At 45.7% G+C, this 24,288-nt stretch overlaps 1 protein-coding gene and 3 pseudogenes across 1 annotated transcript; all 4 read left to right on the top strand.

Moving 5' to 3' along the window:
• The first annotated feature begins 2,328 nt into the window (after positions 1-2,328).
• On the top strand, positions 2,329-6,705 carry LOC136491350 (AT-hook motif nuclear-localized protein 10-like). Its single transcript, XM_066487622.1, has 5 exons — positions 2,329-3,195; positions 3,886-3,938; positions 4,572-4,703; positions 5,833-5,994; positions 6,103-6,705. Exons 1-5 carry the CDS (start codon positions 2,640-2,642, stop codon positions 6,397-6,399), a joined length of 1,200 nt encoding a protein of 399 aa, XP_066343719.1. The 5' UTR covers positions 2,329-2,639; the 3' UTR covers positions 6,400-6,705.
• A 728-nt stretch (positions 6,706-7,433) lies between these two features.
• On the top strand, positions 7,434-14,225 carry LOC136492291 (F-box protein At5g65850-like; annotated as a pseudogene).
• Positions 14,226-17,304: 3,079 nt separating this feature from the next.
• Positions 17,305-21,685, top strand: LOC136493566 (AT-hook motif nuclear-localized protein 10-like; annotated as a pseudogene).
• A 728-nt stretch (positions 21,686-22,413) lies between these two features.
• On the top strand, positions 22,414-23,473 carry LOC136492290 (F-box protein At5g65850-like; annotated as a pseudogene).
• The last annotated feature ends 815 nt before the right edge of the window (positions 23,474-24,288 follow it).

Here is a 24,288-nt window from a genome sequence, read left to right as displayed (position 1 = left end):
GTTACAAGTGCTTCACTACAAGGGTGCCAGAGCCTCTGACTTCCATACCAGCATGCTAAGACAAGGACACCTATTGCTGAACTTATTCACTTTTTTCTTGAATTTATTCCAGTTGCATCTATGTTGCTGGGATGTAGAATTAGAGTGGGCTGCTCATGCTTTGATGACACAAAGGGTTGGCTCTTAACGTGTGTGAGATCATGCTTTGTTGACTCAAAAGTTCATGTCTCTATGTATTTGTTTTGTTTGTTCAGATATATTAGTGTTGAGAGATGTACATGGATTTGTAGTTAAGACATTGATATATGTATTGAAAATATTTAATATGTTTTGCCTATAAAATCAAATGTATTTGATGACGTGATGTTTTCTCTGTATAATTAAGTGGATTTCCGAAATTATCTAGATTGTATTAATATGAATATCTATTAAATAGTTTTGCCAACAGATTAGTTGCCATAGAGGACATCTTTCCAACCATGCTATGGAAAAGGTCTCACCAACATATAAACTGTTGGGAAATGTATTAACTGTCGGCGTATGTCTTACCTGTCGGCATAGGGTTAACTGACGGCGTAGATTTCAACTGTCGGGAAAGGTATACTATTTAGCTACACCAAAAGTGTCAGCGATTCTTTAAACTGTCGGCAAAACTTTTGTCGACTGCTTCTACCGTGACTGTTTCTAAACTGTCGGCAAAACTTTTCGTGGGAGACTATCTGTCGGCGAAAGTGCCCTTTGCTCACTATAGAATCTGTCGGCAAAGGTATGTTGTGTTATAGTGTTTCTCAGTGTGCAACTCAAACTCCCCAACAATTGCATGTTGTCTAACTGCAAGTCTGAACTCAGGCATTGAGGGATAAATGGCTCCAACATCCATATCTGGATTGTCCCTATCCCAGTCAATAAGTGGCTCTGAAGTAGCTTTGTCATCAATAGGGATAGTTGTTTCCTCCATTCCTTACTGGATCTCTGGTGGGATAGATGGGATAGGAACTTCTTCAGCTGCAGCAACTGCTGTAGCTTTGAACCCATATGCCTCAAATATTGCATCTTCATTAGCCAATATAGTAGCCTCACCATCTTGATCACCACTGGGTATTATGGTTAGAGTGCTCCAATCAACAGCAGGTTCTGGTGCACTGAAAGTTTCAGCTTCTAGAGACATAGTTGTATCATCAGCTGCTTCTGACTGTGCTACAGATTGGGTAGTAACCCTAGATGTTGCACGACCACTAGCATTATGCCCAGTTGGTGCTGACTGACCCTTTTCCCTGACCTCACAGGCAAGATACAACAGCTTAACATCCATCCTAGCCCCATCATTTCAAAAAACTGCTTGTCAGTTGTTATCTTTCACTCAGTCCCACCTGTCTATATCAATTCCCCCACACAATCAGCTGCTGACTAGGCCCCCAGATAATGTTGCTAGCCATTTCCTCGACAAAGTTACTTGGATTGAAGAGAGACCTACTGTCAAACTAGACATCATGCCTTGAATCTTCCATTTCCAGTGGCCCATACTTCAGATTGGTAGTGAACTTAGCACATTCAACAACAATTCTAAAAGCATTGCCAGAATCAATCTAGACACATGTCGACAATGAAAACAGTTTGGAATTAGAATTGATCCAACTCCACAGCCATCACAGTGAATACAATCCATACAATATCCTACTTACCAAAGAGGGCAATCTGACAACTTCATTCTGCAAGATGAACAAATCCACTACCTACGAAGCGCAGTAACACACAAACCATGAACTTTAATGACCGCAAGCAAAATCAAAACCCCAACCACTGAGGAACCCTAGGTGACAACCGGAACCACAAAGAAGACGAGAGGGGAAAGAGAGGAGAGGAAGGTACACCTACATCCACGAGCACCGCCGGCCTTGCTTTCGCCGAACGCCATAGATCCTCGCGCCGCTCCTCAACACGAGGGAGAAGAAGAAGAATGGGGGCAGCTGAGGATACGGGGAGCGAGCCCACACGGATAAGGGATAAGGCAAGGGGCAGCGAGATCTTTTTGCGTGCACTTGCCACATTGGTAAGCTGATTGGGACCACGCAGCCAAAATATCTACAAACTGGAAGTTTTGGTCAGCTTAGAGATAAAAAAAATTATGACCCCCCTTAGAAAAATGGCAATTGAGCTCGTGCCAACCATAAGAGTGGAAAAAAAAAAGTTAAATATCCTTGGAGGACAGGAGAGAGAGAGAGAGGGGGGGGGGGAGGCAGCGATTTTTACCCGATATATCTCGCGTTTTCTCGTCAGTTACAGATCTGATCCGACCCCTGAGGTCAGGTAAAACTCTCCGCCCTCCCACTCCCACCCACCTCCCCCTCCTCGCTCCGTTTCTCTCCCCCAATTTTCTTTTTTCTTCGGCGCAGCAGGATTTTTTTTCCCCTCTGCTTTCCCCAATTCCGCCGTATTTTATTATTCGATTTCGAGGTCGGTTTTCGGGTGCAGAGGAGGCAGAGAGAAAGGTCACGTCCAACCGCCGCGACCCGCGCATGTGAACTGTGCCCGACGAGGCGCGCGGCGCGGGTGAGGTGAGCTGCGCCGAGGCGGAGGGACCGCGTCGGATTCGGGAGGCCAGGCCTAGGGTTTTCACCGGCCCGCCCGCCCGCCGCGAGATGGACGGCCGGGACCAGCACCCGCAGCAGGCGCAGGCGCAGGCGGCGCCGCGCGTGGGATCCCCGCCGCAGGCTGGCGGCGGCGGCGGCGTCATGATGCAGCACGCCGCGGCCGCGTTCGGCGCCGCCGCGACGCCGACCGGGATGCCGCCGACCTCGGCGGCCAACGTTATGCACGGGTTGCCCCTCGCCTTCAACAACCCCATGGCGCCGTCGCCGGGCGCCTCGTCGCCGATGAACATGAAGCCCGCGGACATGCCGCTGGGGCCCATGTACCGCCCTGACTCCGGCGCGCCGGGCTTGCAGCAGCAGCAACAGCATCCCGGCTCCGGTGGCGTAGCCGTCAGCGGTGGGGAGCTCGTGAAGAAGAAGAGGGGGAGGCCGAGAAAGTATGGCCCGGACGGGAGCATCGGTTTGGGACTCAAGTCCGCGGCAGCGGCGGGCACTGAGGCGGCGGGCGGCCGGTCCGGTGGAGGCGGCTCTAGCTCCAACCCCGACGGCAAGCGCAGAGGACGGCCCCCTGGGTCCGGCAAAAAGAAACAGCTCGATGCTTTGGGTAGTATTGCCTGCACCAGCTCTCCGCCTTGCTTTTATGCCTCAATTCTCAAAAGTATTCGCTTACTGCTTACATAAGGCCATGCCTTGGCCCGTTGATGTAGCCATTGAAAACGTGGTGCTAGGGCCCTGGAGGTATATGACGTGATTTCTGGAATAAGTTTTTATTTATTATGTCATCTTTTTTGTGCCTTTAACAAGAGGACTGGGCGCAAGAATATGTTTTTAAAGGATTCCCCCCACATTCTGAAGGAATTAAAAATAGAATGGAGATGGTGCAGGCATTTTAATATTTTGGTGAAGTACAGGCATTGCCTTTATTATTATGCACTGTATAAACAGGATAAGTAACATCTATTCAAACATGAGCCTGGTCTTTAAATATTGTATTTCTCATCGTAGGTTGCTTGCATTTTTTTTCTTTTATAATAAGGATTCTTGTATGTACGCAGACCGACCAAAGATGGATAATTTTTTTTCCTTGTAACTTAATCATGCTTAGATTTGCAGTAATCTCTAGCCTTTTACCCTTGCCAACCAATAAGGGCAGTAGATATTTGTTTTTACTTGGATTTTTTTCACCACCACCATATTTCATTGCCAGAATGTTAATGATAATGTCATTTACAGGTTTCTTTTTAAAGTATAAAGAATTTGTTGCAGCAATTCTCACTGTGTATGTGCTTTTCAGGATCTTCGGGGACATCATTTACTCCCCACATAATAACTGTGAAGCCTAACGAGGTAATTGAAACCATCATGTGATGTGCCAAAGTTACATTCAAGGAATATTTCTGTATTCATGACTGAGTGAACTGCTGTTCATGACATGCTGTTTTTTGTTGAAATGTTCTTGCCTATCCCTTGGCTTGCAAATTCCAGCCACTCTCCAGGCTTTTATACTGAACTGACGAGCTTCCATAGAGTCACATTTATATCTAATAATGGAGCAACAAGAGAGAGCTATATGCCTGTTTTTTCCTTCTAGAATAAGCTCAAAACATTTCTTGCATGGTCTTTTCAGTATTTTTAGCGTTATCCTTTTATACCTTTTTCTCTTGCTGTCAACTCTCGTGAAGCTTCCCATGTTTTCAGTGCCATCAATGAATACTTAGCACACATTTGTTCAACATATTACAGAGTTCATTAGTATAGTGCGTATAACACATTGCTAAGGGGATATTTTTACAAAATTTGGAGAATGTTCTTTTGATTCTATCTTGGCTTGCTTTCTACTTGCATTAATAGTATATTTACCAGTTGGCAACAATTTTAGTGGCATTCATGGCTTGGTGTTTTTGAGCCTGCTGCTTTGTTGTACTGTACCACTGACAATCTAATCAGAGATCATGCACGAAATTATCTCTGTATTTTCAGGATGTTGCATCCAAAATAATGGCTTTTTCTCAACAAGGCCTGCGCACTACATGCATAATTTCGGCAAATGGCGCTCTGTGCACAGCAACACTGCGTCAACCAGCAACCTCTGGTGGGATAGTGACATATGAGGTATATTCAGGTTCAACTGTTCAGAGCACAGGCGATGCTTTTATTTTACTACTGGGTCTTTTTTGAAGCAATAACACATGTTTAAAATTGAAGCTGATTTATTCTTTTTTTTTTTACATTTTTGGCCAGACAAAACGACTATGGCTTTTCTGTTAGCATGTTTTTCCTGGGATGCTAATTAAGTAAGCATCTCTGTGCAATTGAGTAGGGTAGGAGCCAGGGCCTTTTTGTGCTGTCACTTGACAACATTAGATTCTATGAATTCATGGCTATATTACTGTTGAGCTAAGAGAAAACAATGCAAATAATCATGTTTCTAACACTAGTGACATCAATAACTATCTATTCTGGATCCGCCCTGCAATTGACCATGGAGAGGCCTTGCAACTATCAGCATTCTCTTTTCAGTTGCATTGTGCTCTAGTAACATTTCTATGAAGTTAATTACCATATAGCATTGATCCACTTAACTTGCATATTTCCATTATTTTTCTCTTGGCTATTACATGTTTACATTTGTTTGCATTCTTGCTTTTTTATAAAGGTATACCCTGCTTTTTGGAAGCACATATAAGGTAGCTTGCCTGCTTTCTTTGTCAACTTGGTTTTAGATGATATATGGCTGTATTTGTTTTCAGTTTTCATCTCATCTAGGCAGGATAAAAACAGGAAACATAGGAGCGCATATTCATTGGTGCCTCCGAGTGCAAACTGCAAGAGCAAGTCACGATATTTTCATCTTAATGTAGTAACAATCATATAGAACTCACCCACTGAATTTTACATATTTCTGTTACTTTTCTCTTTGGGTTCCATTTGCCTTCAATCTTTGTCAACTTGACTTCTGATGAAAGGCAGAATGACTGCAATTTAGTTATATTATAAGCTTTCAATCTCAACTAGGAAGGATAATACAGTAAAAAACTGAAATGACAGGTTTGAATAGCCTCTTACTCTGATTCACTGCAAATAACTAACTGCGATGCAACAGTTCATTTGTGAATCGAGGACAGACTGCAAAACCCATCCGCAATATTCTAAACCCATCTGCAATATTCTAATTTTTATTTTCAAATGCTGTGATAAATTCACATTATGATATGAATGCCTTTGTGGTGACCTGTTGCAGGGCCACTTCGATATACTCTCTCTGTCGGGCTCATTCCTGCTTGCAGAGGATGGTGACACTCGCAGCAGAACAGGTGGTTTGAGTGTGGCACTGGCTGGAAGTGATGGACGCATAGTTGGAGGTTGTGTTGCTGGAATGCTGATGGCAGCGACACCTGTACAGGTTCTCTATTCCTATATGGTTGTTCACCCTTCATTTCCATTTAGCAAATGTGCCAGATAGGGACGCCAATGCCTTCTGTTACAACTATTTAAGCCTTCTGTTTTGCAGGTTGTAGTTGGCAGTTTCATTGCTGAAGGTAAAAAGCCAAAAGAAGAGCAACCGAAACGCGAGCCAACATCGGTGCCACCACACACAGCTGGCTTTGGGGCAGCCTCGACTGCCAGCCCCCCATCGGATGGTACATCAAGCGAGCACTCTGATGATCCAGGGAGCCCCATGGGACCAAACGGCAGCACATTCACCAACGCGGGGCTTCCTCTGCACTCCACATTTGCTCCAGCTGGTTGGTCACTATCAGGGAACCAAAGCCACTATGATCCAGATCTAAAGATGATGACCGACTGATGGGTGCTGTTTCGCAGCTTCCTTGTTAGCAGTTGACCTAGTTGAGTAGGCTCCGGACTTCTGCACCGGCCCTAGTGGTGGCTGGTGCGGCATCTGACAATAATTGAGGAATCCTGAGAGTGATAAAGCCTTCAGGAATGAGTAGATCACGAGTAATAAGTTGCCTTGTTATGTTGTAGTTAGTAGATTGTATTTGTATGGTTTCTGTCAGGAGTCTATGCAGCATTCCTTCTGGTTTCCATCTGTATCAGCGTAGTGCAACGATTCTCTTATCCATGAATTGGTATTGCTCCCCACTTCACCGTATGCCATCTGTTCATCGTTGTATTGTGCAATTCTCCCCTGGGGGTTCACACAGCCAATTCGCCTTTGCATTAGATAGACTATTAGACCGGGGTGCACTTTTGTTCTTTGAATGAACTCATGCGGATTTTTCTTATTTAATTTGCAAGTGTGTCTTCTCTTTTTTCAGTTTTATTTGGAAGCTTCATGTCTACAAAAGATTATGTTTTCCTGTGTTTCAAATAATACACCTGCTTTCAACTTCAAACAATAAAGGGACAAAAACCAAATCCCCTCAAATTTTGATAGTCATGTCACTGTTATTCAGGATAGCTTGGTACAACAAGAGAGTTGGGGTATGAAAGAGAGCCTACCTTCATTCTTCATTCATTCTTGGTTTGGTAAAAATTTTTTTCAGAATTGGTCTTTCTTGGTTGTTGGTTCGCTTCCTTTCATGAAGTCTCACGCATCTGCTTGCGGCGACGAAAAATGGCATGGTAATCGCGGAACAATATAACCCTAAAAACAAAAATGCTTATATCGTTACCTAGATGAGGGTTGGAATTTCTTACCTTATGCCTGACTAGAAAAGCGTACCTGCAGTGTAGCGGAAATTCAGATGCTTTGCTTTTCTCCCTCTCTTGTTTCAAGCGGCAGTGACCCGTGAGCAGTTTTTTTTTTTTTTTTTTTTTTTTTTTTTTTTTTTTTTTTTGAAACTGGGTGTTTTGTGTTCCAAACAATTTCTCCCTGCAATGGGAGACCCTCAGAAATCTGAGGACCGCAGGGAAATCCCTACGGATGTCATACCAAACATCTTGCTGAGGCTGACTTTGTCCGGTCATCCTGCGTCTGCAAGCTGTGGCGCAGCATCGTCGCAGACCCCTCCTTCCGCAAGCTCCACGTGGCTCATCATGGCGCCGCCGCATCGTCGGAGCCGGAGGTCCTGCTCGTCACAGAAACCCGCAAGCCCGGAAGGAGCGACGAGGCCAGTTTCTTCAACCTTTCGTCCGCTACAGCCTTGTCGCAGGTTGCCATCCCCAGCGGATACCGCCTCGCCGGCGTCTGCAACGACTGGCTCTGCTTCGCGCTCGACCACGATCAAGCACCTGCGGTCGTGTGCAACCCCGTCACCGGCGAGACGCTGCAGCTTCCAAAGGCACCTCCGCTCCCTGCAGGGGACCCCCAGCTGTCGCATCTCTTCGTGTTAGGGTTCAGCGCAACGACCAAGGAATACAAGATGTTCCGGGTTTCCTTCCCACGACGGCACGCATCCAGAGATGAGACTACCCTCGGTGGCGGCGGTGGCTGGCGCCAGTGCTCCTATCTCTCCCGGTGTCACCCGCTCCAATTGCCGGCGCCGGTACACATCGACGGGAATATATTCGTGCCGACCGCTGATTTGGCAGACAAACGAGCCCGCGCTGCGCGAATGTTGGTCGTGACCCCTTCACCCTCACCATGCCGAGGGGCGCCTGGATTGACCACGCCCAGAAGTTATGCTACAGGTTTGGAAATTTTGTGTACAAGTATGACACGAGAGGATACTCATCGCCCTCCAACGTTGATTCTCTCTTGTTTGACGAGCGACTGGATCTCCCAGATGCTCCTCTCGGTATCCGTCATTGTCTTCTGATAGGTTGGAGTTTTGCCGGTGGAGCATCTGCGGAGGTTATCGCCCCAGCCTGCTCTCCCCTCTCATCTTTGCATTGCCACCATCCCAAGTCGAAAAGGGGAAGAAGCGACCACAGTTCGAACACACCTTGCTACGTGCTTTGAAGGTGGAGCTTGATGAGCATATGGATGGTATATGAGAATAAAGCCTTTGTGCAACATGTAACATGGAGATTAAGGACGTGATTTTCCTTATACTTTTATAGCGTAATTATATTGAGTGCCACTTTACTTATATTGACCCGTGACACTCAACTTATATTTTTTTATACCGAACTTTACTAAACTTGCTCAAACTCACAACTGGAACGAGGTTCTTTTGCCGAGGGCCGGATACGCTCGGCAAAGGCTTTGCCGAGAGTTGCTCTCGGCAAAGGCCGGTCGGCACAGTACCTCACGGCAAAGGCTACTTTGCCGAGAGCCGCATCTCGGGCTCTCGGCAAAGGATTTGCCGAGGGTTAGCCGGCCGTCGGCAAAAATTTTCGCCGTGACCGGGAGAGGTCACGGTAAATTTGATCTTTGCCGTGAGCCTTAGCAAGCTCTCGGCAAAGAATTTCTGAATTTTTTTTTCCAAAAAACTTTGCCGAGCGTCTGTTAGAAGAGCTCTCGGCAAATAATATTGATAATTTTTTTGACATTTTTTGTGCCGAGAGCTATGGCTCAGCTCTCGGCAAAGGCTTCCTCTTTGCTGAGCGCTATGGTCATGCGCTCGGCAAAGCTGGGATTCTGTGTGTTCCAGAATTCCCAGCTTTGCCGAGGGCATGACCATAGCCCTCGGCAAAGCCATAGCCAGTTTTAATTTTTTTTTTGTTTTTTGCATTTCTAGTCAACAAATAAACATATATATGACATCCACATCACAATAAGCACATCCACATATTAATAACCGCATCCACATCACATAATTCACATCCACATCACATAGAAGTCTCAAAGTTCGAAGTCACAAACAAATCTCGACACATAGACAACCACAAGTGTAAAGTTCGACAAGCAACATAAACAAGAGGCATAGGAGGCACCAAACTGGTCACGGCGACGGTCCGGGCTGAGAAGGCGTCGCGTGCGATCCTGGGGAGTTGACGAGGAGAAGGTTAGGGTCGTTCGACGCCGCCGACTGACGCTACACAAACAAAGAAGATGCAGAACGTATTAGACAACATAAATAGATAACCAAGCACTACATGTACTTTTTACCACCACGACCACACCACCACCACCACCAACCACGCGACACCACCACCATGACCACACCACCACCACCACCACGCCACCACCACACTACTACTAACCAACAAGCACACCACCACGCCACCACCACCACCACCACCCGCCGCGCCCTGCCGTGCCCTGCGGAAAGCAGGCTCGGGAGAGGGGCCCACATCGGAGACGCACAGCTGGTCACATCACATCACACCACACGGCGCGATCCCAGCCATTGGCGGCCACCACACGACGTCATCAGCAGGCACGAGCTGGTGTGTCCCTCGCTGCCCGCTCCGTGCCGCCGCAGGAGCCCGACCGGGCGCCACGACAAGCCGCACGGGCACACGGGCCAGGCCCAGCGGCCAGGCAGGCAGAGGCAGCAGCCGCGACGCCGCACGCGGCGCGGAGGGGATGGGGATTCGGCGGGATCGGCGGCACGCGCGGTACCTGCCCGCCCGTGGAGAGTGGAGTGGAGCCGTTGGGCCGCGCCCGTGGTCCGGCGCTGTTCTCTCACGTCCGGCTGGCCCGGGACCCCCCCGGCCACCGTACTCGTACTCTCCCGTCAGTCCCGTGCACGACGCTGATGCCTGATGGGCCCCTGCCTTTCAATTTGTTGTGTCGTGTCACGCACGCTCGGTCGCTCGCAGGGCATCCACGACACAGCCGGTGGCCCGGTGTGGAGATCTCCGCTTGTCGAGGTCTCGCCGCTTGTCGGTCACTCTCAATTCTCAAAGCAAACCGAATGAATAATGTGTGAAGAAGGACACGACGAATTTTTTTTTCTTTCGCTCTTATTTTCATTGTCGTGACTTGTGAAATTTATGATGAGCTCTGTTCGAATTCGAACCATTTACCGGAGTAAAAGGAACCGAGGGACAGGGTAATTTCGTAAAACATTACGGATATTTTCCAACCGTATTTGAGATCGAAACTGTTTAGAGGGATGTAGATCTATTTGTATCTAAGTTCGGATATTCAATATCTAATACCGTATCCGTATCCGTATCCAAACACTCAAATTGCATATTTATGATGTCGATATCCAATCGTATCAATTCCGACGGTTGACACTATCCGTATTCGAATCTAAATCCGAACATAAATATAAAAACAAATAGTAATATCAGTGATATCCGTCCGTATCCGTTTTCATTACCGGCACGACCGAACCGTCCGAGGAGGGGATATTTAACTTTTTGCCACTCTTATGGTTGGCATGAGCTCGATTGCCACCTTTCTACGTGTTCTAATTTTTTGCCCCCGACTGACCAAAACTTCCACTTTGTAGACTTTTGGCTGCGTGGCACACTCAGTCAGCTTACCAGCGTGGCAGGTGCACACAAAAAGACCTCGCTGCCCCTTGCCTTATCCCTTAACCATGTGGGCTCGCTCCCCGTATCCTCAACTGCCCCCATTCTTCTTCTTCTCCAACGGCTCCTTTCTCTTCTTCTCCACCGTGGATCTGAATGCCACACTCTCCAGTGCACTCCACTCCTTCTTGCTGACATCGCCATCCGTGCTGCCACTCGGTGCCAGTCTTCCCCTCACTGGCAAGAGAGTCGTCGAGGCAAGGGAGCAGGCTTCTCGGCCGATGGCTAGACCGTCTGTTTGCCCTAGGCGCCACATCTTGGTTGGAGATGAGACTGGGCTCCCAACTGATCAGTGCCCTGAGTGTGGTCAAGCTCGGGTCATCAAGCTACGAGCATGGACAAAGGAGAACTATGGTAGGGTTTTCTCAAGTGTGCCCGATGAACATTGCAAGGGGGGTGAGATCTGTTTGCACCTGATCTCGTTTCTTATCCATTTTTCCCTTTTTTTGCTAATTGGGATCTTGCATTGATGAGTTTGAAGCTCATTTTCATTGATATGTTTTAGGATCCAACTACATGTCCCTTCTTCGAATGGCAAAATAAGTACCTGAAGAAGCTGGTTGAGCTAGGCAAGGTGACACTACACGATGTGGCTGCTGCTGATGAAGGAGAAGTAGAGGTTGAAGCAGAGTCTATTCCATCCAGTGCTAGGCAAACACAATCATAGATGGAGCACTTGATCTCAACTATGAAGCTGTTGGTGTTGGTTCTTGGTGGACTACTAGTTGTAGGGATTATGTACCTTATCAAATTTGACTCTGTGCCACACCTTCCCAAGTTCCAACTAAATAAATAAATAAATAAAGAAAAGAAAAGAAAAAGAATCACTAATCAGACGCTCAACGCCACCGCCCGTCCGTAGTAGCAGCAACCCCGCGGCCGCGCATGCGTTCCCCTAGACTCACTCGCACATCCCGATGCCGAGCCTCGGCCGCCACCTATGCAAGCTCAGCGCTGAGCCCCGCGTGCATCGCCACCCACGAGCTCCACACGCCTCGCGCCACCGGATTCCAATCTCGTGCTCCCGCCCTCCGCCGTCGTCGTCTTGCCCCGGTCACTACCAGTGCGCTCTGTCGACGCTCGACACGGATCCCCCATCGCCTGCAGTTCTGCGTCGACGCAAGATGTGGCCCATCCTCGCTCCCCATCGGTTGCAACTCTGGATCTGCGTGCAGGATTTGTTAGGGTTTGGAGTTCCAGCGGCTGGCACCAAATCCTCCCGCCGCTGCTCGTGCGCTGGGCTCCACTCCGGGTGCTCTCTTTTGTTCTAGGTAAGAGGCCCCCCTTCTCCTAGAGGCTACACTCTCCTCGATTCGGCCGCTTCACCCGATTCTAGGATTTATAATATCCCTGGATCTGAACAGATCCCTCTTTCCAAGGAGGTATATATGTCATAGAGGATCCTGCTACTGCTTGTGCTCTCGAGAAAGCTGATAATGCACACGGAAAAAAACAGAAAATTTAACAAATGGCTTCACTGTAAGTGCGCTTAGCCTTTGTTTTTTCTTGCACAATGATTTTGGAATTGACTTCTATCCATCAGCATAACCTAAAATTCTAATCAAATTAGAGATTTTATAAAATATAGTTTCCAAATTTCTATCAGCGTGGAAGGGGGCTCTTTTTTCAGCATTGTTTCTGAAAATACTTTGCAAACATAGTCTAAGTAGCGTACCATGGTTTCCCTTGTACTGCAGAGGGTCAAAGAAACTAGTAGACATGAAAAGCTATGTGAAAAGCTTCTTAAGCAAAAGAAAGGACATAAACTTCCAACATTTATACCACCAAAGATATTCAATTTTCATCTCAGTTTTCAGTTCAAGTGGAATGTCTAAGTCCACTAAGAAATTACTGCCTTTTATTCCTGTTTGTCTCACCAGTATGATTTGAACTCTATGAAAGAGATGATAAGAAAAAAACCATGGTTGCTGCTAGGTACTATAAGCCATAGTCTTCATGTATGCAACAAAATAGGTAATGGCCATAGTCATGTCCACAATAAAACAACTAATGCTTATCCATGTCTATTTATTTTTTATAGATGCTGATCTCAAATAATTTCAGCCATACATGGAGTAGATAAACTTTGTGAAATAATATGTTAAGGCCATTAAGGCTAATGGTTGCGGCTACACTTTTCATGTGTGAAGCATGTTATGAAATGTACTATCTTAATTTATCCTATATATTTCAGTTTTAAGTTAATTCTAGAAGGGAATCAGGTGTGGGTGGTCATTGCTATGGATGTCATTGAGTAAAGATCTCAGGAAAAAAACATCTGAGAAGCTTCAGAAATTTATCACTAGGATTTTTTATATATGTTAGCTTCCCTTAGAAAACAATCTTTAGCCATCATTTTTTAAATCATTGGTTTGGCTGTGGCTGTTTGACATGATGTTGTCTACTGTTCTATGAACTTGAGTCTCAGTAGTTTTGCCAGTGAAAGCTACTTGTATTATCTCTATACATGTTCTTGTTTTATCTCTGGATAGGTTCTGAAATGTAGTATCTTAATTTATCCTCCTGGTGAAAGTTACATTCTTGAGCCTGCTGATGGTATTGTGATGTTTTCGACTAATCCTGATAGCAGTTTTGGTGTGCATTCCATCATGGAAGTGATGTTGTCATCAATGACTCCACTGCTATTTTCTAGTCCTGATTAGTTCATAGATCACATTGTAGCAAAAGACAAATAGTAGAAAAAATTGTAGGTTCGAGTGTTTTTAGGGCACTCGGCAACTTCTTTGTCGAGCGCCCGACAAAAACACTCGACAAAGCGTTTGCTGTTAACAAGTTTGTCGAGTGTCGTTTGCCGAGTGTAACATTCGACAAACCCTTTGTCGAGTGTTTTTGGGACTTCGCCGAGTGCCCCTGGCACTCGGCAAATATCCTCGTATCCGGTAGTGAGTTATTTATTCTTTCTTTTCTTCCAGAAGTGCGGCTATGGCTTAGCTCCTTAGAGTGTTTAGTTGATGGTTATGTGGTGCTACTGAGAAAGTTAGCTCATGCTGAAATGGTACCACTCTGCCTTTCGCTAATGGCTGCAAAATATTGGAGTTACTAATGAGTGGGAATTAGCCAATGAGATGTTTGGATGACCCCTTGCACTGTCAGATTTGATGTGTGCCACTCAGTCACTGTAGATCATTGTCTATGCATGCATTCTCAGGTTTGGGTGTTAGGATGATTCATATCTGCAACCAGCTATTCAGTGCAATTGAAAGTTCTTTTGTTTTTCCAATTGAAAATTGGCAACCAGGCTTTACAAATCAAAAGATGCAGACTGATTCATTGTGAAGTTGTTAGACTTTGTTGGCTCATAGTAGCCCTTTTTTGGTACACTTGGAACAGATTCTCATGGGTTTGGAATTTTTAATTTTAGGAACAATTGAAGGAGAAACACATGATGCTGATGATCTATATAAAATTTTAGTAAAGCAAGACCAAATGTTCTATAATTTTTTTCAGTGTTTCAAGATCAACAATGAGTTAAGAGCTTTGATTTTATCATTACTTGGATCTATCTTATGTTTCCACTGAGCAATCTAATAAGTGCTAACTGAGTGCGAAAATGACATATTTCTGATCTTTCTTATTACTTATGTGGCCTTTGCAAAAAATTGTAGCAGAAACTATATAACCCTTGTTAATTTATGTATAAATTTTAATGATAAACCGAGAAATATATGTACGAAACATACTATCACCATTATCTTTTTTCTGCCTTCTAGATTTCTAGTTCTGTTATTTAACTTTAGAGTTTTGGTTAATGATGTAAGCCAGTACGTGTTGTATACCATACCATCTTGCCTCCGAGATCGGCATATTCTGATTATTTCAAATGCCTGAATATGACCATGAAGTTTATAGGTTAGCTATAAATAAATGCAGCATTGATGACAATTGTTTTAAGTATCCAAAATCATGTATGTTATGTAGTGTTTAAGATTACTAATGGTGTTCATTTATGTCATTATGAGATATGCAACCTGATTTGATTTGTCCCAGTTAATAATACTTTGCTTATGCAGGACTTACAAGTTACAAGTGCTTCACTACAAGGGTGCCAGAGCCTCTGACTTCCATACCAGCATGCTAAGACAAGGACACCTATTGCTGAACTTATTCACTTTTTTCTTGAATTTATTCCAGTTGCATCTATGTTGCTGGGATGTAGAATTAGAGTGGGCTGCTCATGCTTTGATGACACAAAGGGTTGGCTCTTAACGTGTGTGAGATCATGCTTTGTTGACTCAAAAGTTCATGTCTCTATGTATTTGTTTTGTTTGTTCAGATATATTAGTGTTGAGAGATGTACATGGATTTGTAGTTAAGACATTGATATATGTATTGAAAATATTTAATATGTTTTGCCTATAAAATCAAATGTATTTGATGACGTGATGTTTTCTCTGTATAATTAAGTGGATTTCCGAAATTATCTAGATTGTATTAATATGAATATCTATTAAATAGTTTTGCCAACAGATTAGTTGCCATAGAGGACATCTTTCCAACCATGCTATGGAAAAGGTCTCACCAACATATAAACTGTCGGGTAATGTATTAACCTGTCGGCGTATGTCTTACCTGTCGGCATAGGGTTAACTGACGGCGTAGATTTCAACTGTCGGGAAAGGTATACTATTTAGCTACACCAAAAGTGTCAGCGATTCTTTAAACTAGTCGGCAAAACTTTTCGTCGACTGCTTCTACCGTGACTGTTTCTAAACTGTCGGCAAAACTTTTCGTGGGAGACTATCTGATCGGCGAAAGTGCCCTTTGCTCACTATAGAATCTGTCGGCAAAGGTATGTTGTGTTATAGTGTTTCTCAGTGTGCAACTCAAACTCCCCAACAATTGCATGCTGTCTAACTGCAAGTCTGAACTCAGGCATTGAGGGATAAATGGCTCCAACATCCATATCTGGATTGTCCCTATCCCAGTCAATAAGTGGCTCTGAAGTAGCTTTGTCATCAATAGGGATAGTTGTTTCCTCCATTCCTTACTGGATCTCTGGTGGGATAGATGGGATAGGAACTTCTTCAGCTGCAGCAACTGCTGTAGCTTTGAACCCATATGCCTCAAATATTGCATCTTCATTAGCCAATATAGTAGCCTCACCATCTTGATCACCACTGGGTATTATGGTTAGAGTGCTCCAATCAACAGCAGGTTCTGGTGCACTGAAAGTTTCAGCTTCTAGAGACATAGTTGTATCATCAGCTGCTTCTGACTGTGCTATAGATTGGGTAGTAACCCTAGATGTTGCACGACCACTAGCATTATGCCCAGTTGGTGCTGACTGACCCTTTTCCCTGACCTCACAGGCAAGATACAACAGCTTAACATCCATCCTAGCCCCATCATTTCAAAAAACTGCTTGTCAGTTGTTATCTTTCACTCAGTCCCACCTGTCTATATCAATTCCCCCACACAATCAGCTGCTGACTAGGCCCCCAGATAATGTTGCTAGCCATTTCCTCGACAAAGTTACTTGGATTGAAGCAGAGACCTACTGTCAAACTAGACATCATGCCTTGAATCTTCCATTTCCAGTGGCCCATACTTCAGATTGGTAGTGAACTTAGCACATTCAACAACAATTCTAAAAGCATTGCCAGGAATCAATCTAGACACATGTCGACAATGAAAACAGTTTGGAATTAGAATTGATCCAACTCCACAGCCATCACAGTGAATACAATCCATACAATATCCTACTTACCAAAGAGGGCAATCTGACAACTTCATTCTGCAAGATGAACAAATCCACTACCTACGAAGCGCAGTAACACACAAACCATGAACTTTAATGACCGCAAGCAAAATCAAAACCCCTAACCACTGAGGAACCCTAGGTGACAACCGGAACCACAAAGAAGACGAGAGGGGAAAGAGAGGAGAGGAAGGTACACCTACATCCACGAGCACCGCCGGCCTTGCTTTCGCCGAACGCCATAGATCCTCGCGCCGCTCCTCAACACGAGGGAGAAGAAGAAGAATGGGGGCAGCTGAGGATACGGGGAGCGAGCCCACACGGATAAGGGATAAGGCAAGGGGGCAGCGAGATCTTTTTGCGTGCACTTGCCACACTGGTAAGCTGATTGGGACCTACACAGCCAAAATATCTACAAACTGGAAGTTTTGGTCAGCTTAGAGATAAAAAAATTATGACCCCCCTTAGAAAAATGGCAATTGAGCTCGTGCCAACCATAATGAGTGGAAAAAAAAAAGTTAAATATCCTTGGAGGACAGGAGAGAGAGAGAGAGGGGGGGGGGGAGGCAGCGATTTTTACCCGATATATCTCGCGTTTTCTCGTCAGTTACAGATCTGATCCGACCCCTGAGGTCAGGTAAAACTCTCCGCCCTCCCACTCCCACCCACCTCCCCCTCCTCGCTCCGTTTCTCTCCCCCAATTTTCTTTTTTCTTCGGCGCAGCAGGATTTTTTTTCCCCTCTGCTTTCCCCAATTCCGCCGTATTTTATTATTCGATTTCGAGGTCGGTTTTCGGGTGCAGAGGAGGCAGAGAGAAAGGTCACGTCCAACCGCCGCGACCCGCGCATGTGAACTGTGCCCGACGAGGCGCGCGGCGCGGGTGAGGTGAGCTGCGCCGAGGCGGAGGGACCGCGTCGGATTCGGGAGGCCAGGCCTAGGGTTTTCACCGGCCCGCCCGCCCGCCGCGAGATGGACGGCCGGGACCAGCACCCGCAGCAGGCGCAGGCGCAGGCGGCGCCGCGCGTGGGATCCCCGCCGCAGGCTGGCGGCGGCGGCGGCGTCATGATGCAGCACGCCGCCGGCCGCGTTCGGCGCCGCCGCGACGCCGACCGGGATGCCGCCGACCTCGGCGGCCAACGTTATGCACGGGTTGCCCCTCGCCTTCAACAACCCCATGGCGCCGTCGCCGGGCGCCTCGTCGCCGATGAACATGAAGCCCGCGGACATGCCGCTGGGGCCCATGTACCGCCCTGACTCCGGCGCGCCGGGCTTGCAGCAGCAGCAACAGCATCCCGGCTCCGGTGGCGTAGCCGTCAGCGGTGGGGAGCTCGTGAAGAAGAAGAGGGGGAGGCCGAGAAAGTATGGCCCGGACGGGAGCATCGGTTTGGGACTCAAGTCCGCGGCAGCGGCGGGCACTGAGGCGGCGGGCGGCCGGTCCGGTGGAGGCGGCTCTAGCTCCAACCCCGACGGCAAGCGCAGAGGACGGCCCCCTGGGTCCGGCAAAAAGAAACAGCTCGATGCTTTGGGTAGTATAGCCTGCACCAGCTCTCCGCCTTGCTTTTATGCCTCAATTCTCAAAAGTATTCGCTTACTGCTTACATAAGGCCATGCCTTGGCCCGTTGATGTAGCCATTGAAAACGTGGTGCTAGGGCCCTGGAGGTATATGACGTGATTTCTGGAATAAGTTTTTATTTATTATGTCATCTTTTTTGTGCCTTTAACAAGAGGACTGGGCGCAAGAATATGTTTTTAAAGGATTCCCCCCACATTCTGAAGGAATTAAAAATAGAATGGAGATGGTGCAGGCATTTTAATATTTTGGTGAAGTACAGGCATTGCCTTTATTATTATGCACTGTATAAACAGGATAAGTAACATCTATTCAAACATGAGCCTGGTCTTTAAATATTGTATTTCTCATCGTAGGTTGCTTGCATTTTTTTTCTTTTATAATAAGGATTCTTGTATGTACGCAGACCGACCAAAGATGGATAATTTTTTTTCCTTGTAACTTAATCATGCTTAGATTTGCAGTAATCTCTAGCCTTTTACCCTTGCCAACCAATAAGGGCAGTAGATATTTGTTTTTACTTGGATTTTTTTCACCACCACCATATTTCATTGCCAGAATGTTAATGATAATGTCATTTACAGGTTTCTTTTTAAAGTATAAAGAATTTGTTGCAGCAATTCTCACTGTGTATGTGCTTTTCAGGATCTTCGGGGACATCATTTACTCCCCACATAATAACTGTGAAGCCTAACGAGGTAATTGAAACCATCATGTGATGTGCCAAAGTTACATTCAAGGAATATTTCTGTATTCATGACTGAGTGAACTGCTGTTCATGACATGCTGTTTTTTGTTGAAATGTTCTTGCCTATCCCTTGGCTTGCAAATTCCAGCCACTCTCCAGGCTTTTATACTGAACTGACGAGCTTCCATAGAGTCACATTTATATCTAATAATGGAGCAACAAGAGAGAGCTATATGCCTGTTTTTTCCTTCTAGAATAAGCTCAAAACATTTCTTGCATGGTCTTTTCAGTATTTTTAGCGTTATCCTTTTATACCTTTTTCTCTTGCTGTCAACTCTCGTGAAGCTTCCCATGTTTTCAGTGCCATCAATGAATACTTAGCACACATTTGTTCAACATATTACAGAGTTCATTAGTATAGTGCGTATAACACATTGCTAAGGGGATATTTTTACAAAATTTGGAGAATGTTCTTTTGATTCTATCTTGGCTTGCTTTCTACTTGCATTAATAGTATATTTACCAGTTGGCAACAATTTTAGTGGCATTCATGGCTTGGTGTTTTTGAGCCTGCTGCTTTGTTGTACTGTACCACTGACAATCTAATCAGAGATCATGCACGAAATTATCTCTGTATTTTCAGGATGTTGCATCCAAAATAATGGCTTTTTCTCAACAAGGCCTGCGCACTACATGCATAATTTCGGCAAATGGCGCTCTGTGCACAGCAACACTGCGTCAACCAGCAACCTCTGGTGGGATAGTGACATATGAGGTATATTCAGGTTCAACTGTTCAGAGCACAGGCGATGCTTTTATTTTACTACTGGGTCTTTTTTGAAGCAATAGCACATGTTTAAAATTGAAGCTGATTTATTCTTTTTTTTTTTACATTTTTGGCCAGACAAAACGACTATGGCTTTTCTGTTAGCATGTTTTTCCTGGGATGCTAATTAAGTAAGCATCTCTGTGCAATTGAGTAGGGTAGGAGCCAGGGCCTTTTTGTGCTGTCACTTGACAAGCATTAGATTCTATGAATTCATGGCTATATTACTGTTGAGCTAAGAGAAAACAATGCAAATAATCATGTTTCTAACACTAGTGACATCAATAACTATCTATTCTGGATCCGCCCTGCAATTGACCATGGAGAGGCCTTGCAACTATCAGCATTCTCTTTTCAGTTGCATTGTGCTCTAGTAACATTTCTATGAAGTTAATTACCATATAGCATTGATCCACTTAACTTGCATATTTCCATTATTTTTCTCTTGGCTATTACATGTTTACATTTGTTTGCATTCTTGCTTTTTTATAAAGGTATACCCTGCTTTTTGGAAGCACATATAAGGTAGCTTGCCTGCTTTCTTTGTCAACTTGGTTTTAGATGATATATGGCTGTATTTGTTTTCAGTTTTCATCTCATCTAGGCAGGATAAAAACAGGAAACATAGGAGCGCATATTCATTGGTGCCTCCGAGTGCAAACTGCAAGAGCAAGTCACGATATTTTCATCTTAATGTAGTAACAATCATATAGAACTCACCCACTGAATTTTACATATTTCTGTTACTTTTCTCTTTGGGTTCCATTTGCCTTCAATCTTTGTCAACTTGACTTCTGATGAAAGGCAGAATGACTGCAATTTAGTTATATTATAAGCTTTCAATCTCAACTAGGAAGGATAATACAGTAAAAAACTGAAATGACAGGTTTGAATAGCCTCTTACTCTGATTCACTGCAAATAACTAACTGCGATGCAACAGTTCATTTGTGAATCGAGGACAGACTGCAAAACCCATCCGCAATATTCTAAACCCATCTGCAATATTCTAATTTTTATTTTCAAATGCTGTGATAAATTCACATTATGATATGAATGCCTTTGTGGTGACCTGTTGCAGGGCCACTTCGATATACTCTCTCTGTCGGGCTCATTCCTGCTTGCAGAGGATGGTGACACTCGCAGCAGAACAGGTGGTTTGAGTGTGGCACTGGCTGGAAGTGATGGACGCATAGTTGGAGGTTGTGTTGCTGGAATGCTGATGGCAGCGACACCTGTACAGGTTCTCTATTCCTATATGGTTGTTCACCCTTCATTTCCATTTAGCAAATGTGCCAGATAGGGACGCCAATGCCTTCTGTTACAACTATTTAAGCCTTCTGTTTTGCAGGTTGTAGTTGGCAGTTTCATTGCTGAAGGTAAAAAGCCAAAAGAAGAGCAACCGAAACGCGAGCCAACATCGGTGCCACCACACACAGCTGGCTTTGGGGCAGCCTCGACTGCCAGCCCCCCATCGGATGGTACATCAAGCGAGCACTCTGATGATCCAGGGAGCCCCATGGGACCAAACGGCAGCACATTCACCAACGCGGGGCTTCCTCTGCACTCCACATTTGCTCCAGCTGGTTGGTCACTATCAGGGAACCAAAGCCACTATGATCCAGATCTAAAGATGATGACCGACTGATGGGTGCTGTTTCGCAGCTTCCTTGTTAGCAGTTGACCTAGTTGAGTAGGCTCCGGACTTCTGCACCGGCCTCTAGTGGTGGCTGGTGCGGCATCTGACAATAATTGAGGAATCCTGAGAGTGATAAAGCCTTCAGGAATGAGTAGATCACGAGTAATAAGTTGCCTTGTTATGTTGTAGTTAGTAGATTGTATTTGTATGGTTTCTGTCAGGAGTCTATGCAGCATTCCTTCTGGTTTCCATCTGTATCAGCGTAGTGCAACGATTCTCTTATCCATGAATTGGTATTGCTCCCCACTTCACCGTATGCCATCTGTTCATCGTTGTATTGTGCAATTCTCCCCTGGGGTTCACACAGCCAATTCGCCTTTGCATTAGATAGACTATTAGACCGGGGTGCACTTTTGTTCTTTGAATGAACTCATGCGGATTTTTCTTATTTAATTTGCAAGTGTGTCTTCTCTTTTTTCAGTTTTATTTGGAAGCTTCATGTCTACAAAAGATTATGTTTTCCTGTGTTTCAAATAATACACCTGCTTTCAACTTCAAACAATAAAGGGACAAAAACCAAATCCCCTCAAATTTTGATAGTCATGTCACTGTTATTCAGGATAGCTTGGTACAACAAGAGAGTTGGGGTATGAAAGAGAGCCTACCTTCATTCTTCATTCATTCTTGGTTTGGTAAAAATTTTTTTCAGAATTGGTCTTTCTTGGTTGTTGGTTCGCTTCCTTTCATGAAGTCTCACGCATCTGCTTGCGGCGACGAAAAATGGCATGGTAATCGCGGAACAATATAACCCTAAAAACAAAAATGCTTATATCGTTACCTAGATGAGGGTTGGAATTTCTTACCTTATGCCTGACTAGAAAAGCGTACCTGCAGTGTAGCGGAAATTCAGATGCTTTGCTTTTCTCCCTCTCTTGTTTCAAGCGGCAGTGACCCGTGAGCAGTTTTTTTTTTTTTTTTTTTTTTTTTTTTTTTTTTTTTTTTTTGAAACTGGGTGTTTTGTGTTCCAAACAATTTCTCCCTGCAATGGGAGACCCTCAGAAATCTGAGGACCGCAGGGAAATCCCTACGGATGTCATACCAAACATCTTGCTGAGGCTGACTTTGTCCGGTCATCCTGCGTCTGCAAGCTGTGGCGCAGCATCGTCGCAGACCCCTCCTTCCGCAAGCTCCACGTGGCTCATCATGGCGCCGCCGCATCGTCGGAGCCGGAGGTCCTGCTCGTCACAGAAACCCGCAAGCCCGGAAGGAGCGACGAGGCCAGTTTCTTCAACCTTTCGTCCGCTACAGCCTTGTCGCAGGTTGCCATCCCCAGCGGATACCGCCTCGCCGGCGTCTGCAACGACTGGCTCTGCTTCGCGCTCGACCACGATCAAGCACCTGCGGTCGTGTGCAACCCCGTCACCGGCGAGACGCTGCAGCTTCCAAAGGCACCTCCGCTCCCTGCAGGGGATCCCCCAGCTGTCGCATCTCTTCGTGTTAGGGTTCAGCGCAACGACCAAGGAATACAAGATGTTCCGGGTTTCCTTCCCACGACGGCACGCATCCAGAGATGAGACTACCCTCGGTGGCGGCGGTGGCTGGCGCCAGTGCTCCTATCTCTCCCGGTGTCACCCGCTCCAATTGCCGGCGCCGGTACACATCGACGGGAATATATTCGTGCCGACCGCTGATTTGGCAGACAAACGAGCCCGCGCTGCGCGAATGTTGGTCGTGACCCCTTCACCCTCACCATGCCGAGGGGCGCCTGGATTGACCACGCCCAGAAGTTATGCTACAGGTTTGGAAATTTTGTGTACAAGTATGACACGAGAGGATACTCATCGCCCTCCAACGTTGATTCTCTCTTGTTTGACGAGCGACTGGATCTCCCAGATGCTCCTCTCGGTATCCGTCATTGTCTTCTGATAGGTTGGAGTTTTGCCGGTGGAGCATCTGCGGAGGTTATCGCCCCAGCCTGCTCTCCCCTCTCATCTTTGCATTGCCACCATCCCAAGTCGAAAAGGGGAAGAAGCGACCACAGTTCGAACACACCTTGCTACGTGCTTTGAAGGTGGAGCTTGATGAGCATATGGATGGTATATGAGAATAAAGCCTTTGTGCAACATGTAACATGGAGATTAAGGACGTGATTTTCCTTATACTTTTATAGCGTAATTATATTGAGTGCCACTTTACTTATATTGACCCGTGACACTCAACTTATATTTTTTTATACCGAACTTTACTAAACTTGCTCAAACTCACAACTGGAACGAGGTTCTTTTGCCGAGGGCCGGATACGCTCGGCAAAGGCTTTGCCGAGAGTTGCTCTCGGCAAAGGCCGGTCGGCACAGTACCTCACGGCAAAGGCTACTTTGCCGAGAGCCGCATCTCGGGCTCTCGGCAAAGGATTTGCCGAGGGTTAGCCGGCCGTCGGCAAAAATTTTCGCCGTGACCGGGAGAGGTCACGGTAAATTTGATCTTTGCCGTGAGCCTTAGCAAGCTCTCGGCAAAGAATTTCTGAATTTTTTTTTCCAAAAAACTTTGCCGAGCGTCTGTTAGAAGAGCTCTCGGCAAATAATATTGATAATTTTTTTGACATTTTTTGTGCCGAGAGCTATGGCTCAGCTCTCGGCAAAGGCTTCCTCTTTGCTGAGCGCTATGGTCATGCGCTCGGCAAAGCTGGGATTCTGTGTGTTCCAGAATTCCCAGCTTTGCCGAGGGCATGACCATAGCCCTCGGCAAAGCCATAGCCAGTTTTAATTTTTTTTTTGTTTTTTGCATTTCTAGTCAACAAATAAACATATATATGACATCCACATCACAATAAGCACATCCACATATTAATAACCGCATCCACATCACATAATTCACATCCACATCACATAGAAGTCTCAAAGTTCGAAGTCACAAACAAAT

This window comes from Miscanthus floridulus, chromosome 11 (genome assembly GCF_019320115.1).
Source record: "Miscanthus floridulus cultivar M001 chromosome 11, ASM1932011v1, whole genome shotgun sequence".
Classification (NCBI taxonomy): Eukaryota; Viridiplantae; Streptophyta; class Magnoliopsida; order Poales; family Poaceae; genus Miscanthus; species Miscanthus floridulus.
This window is presented reverse-complemented; position numbering and strand designations above follow the sequence as displayed.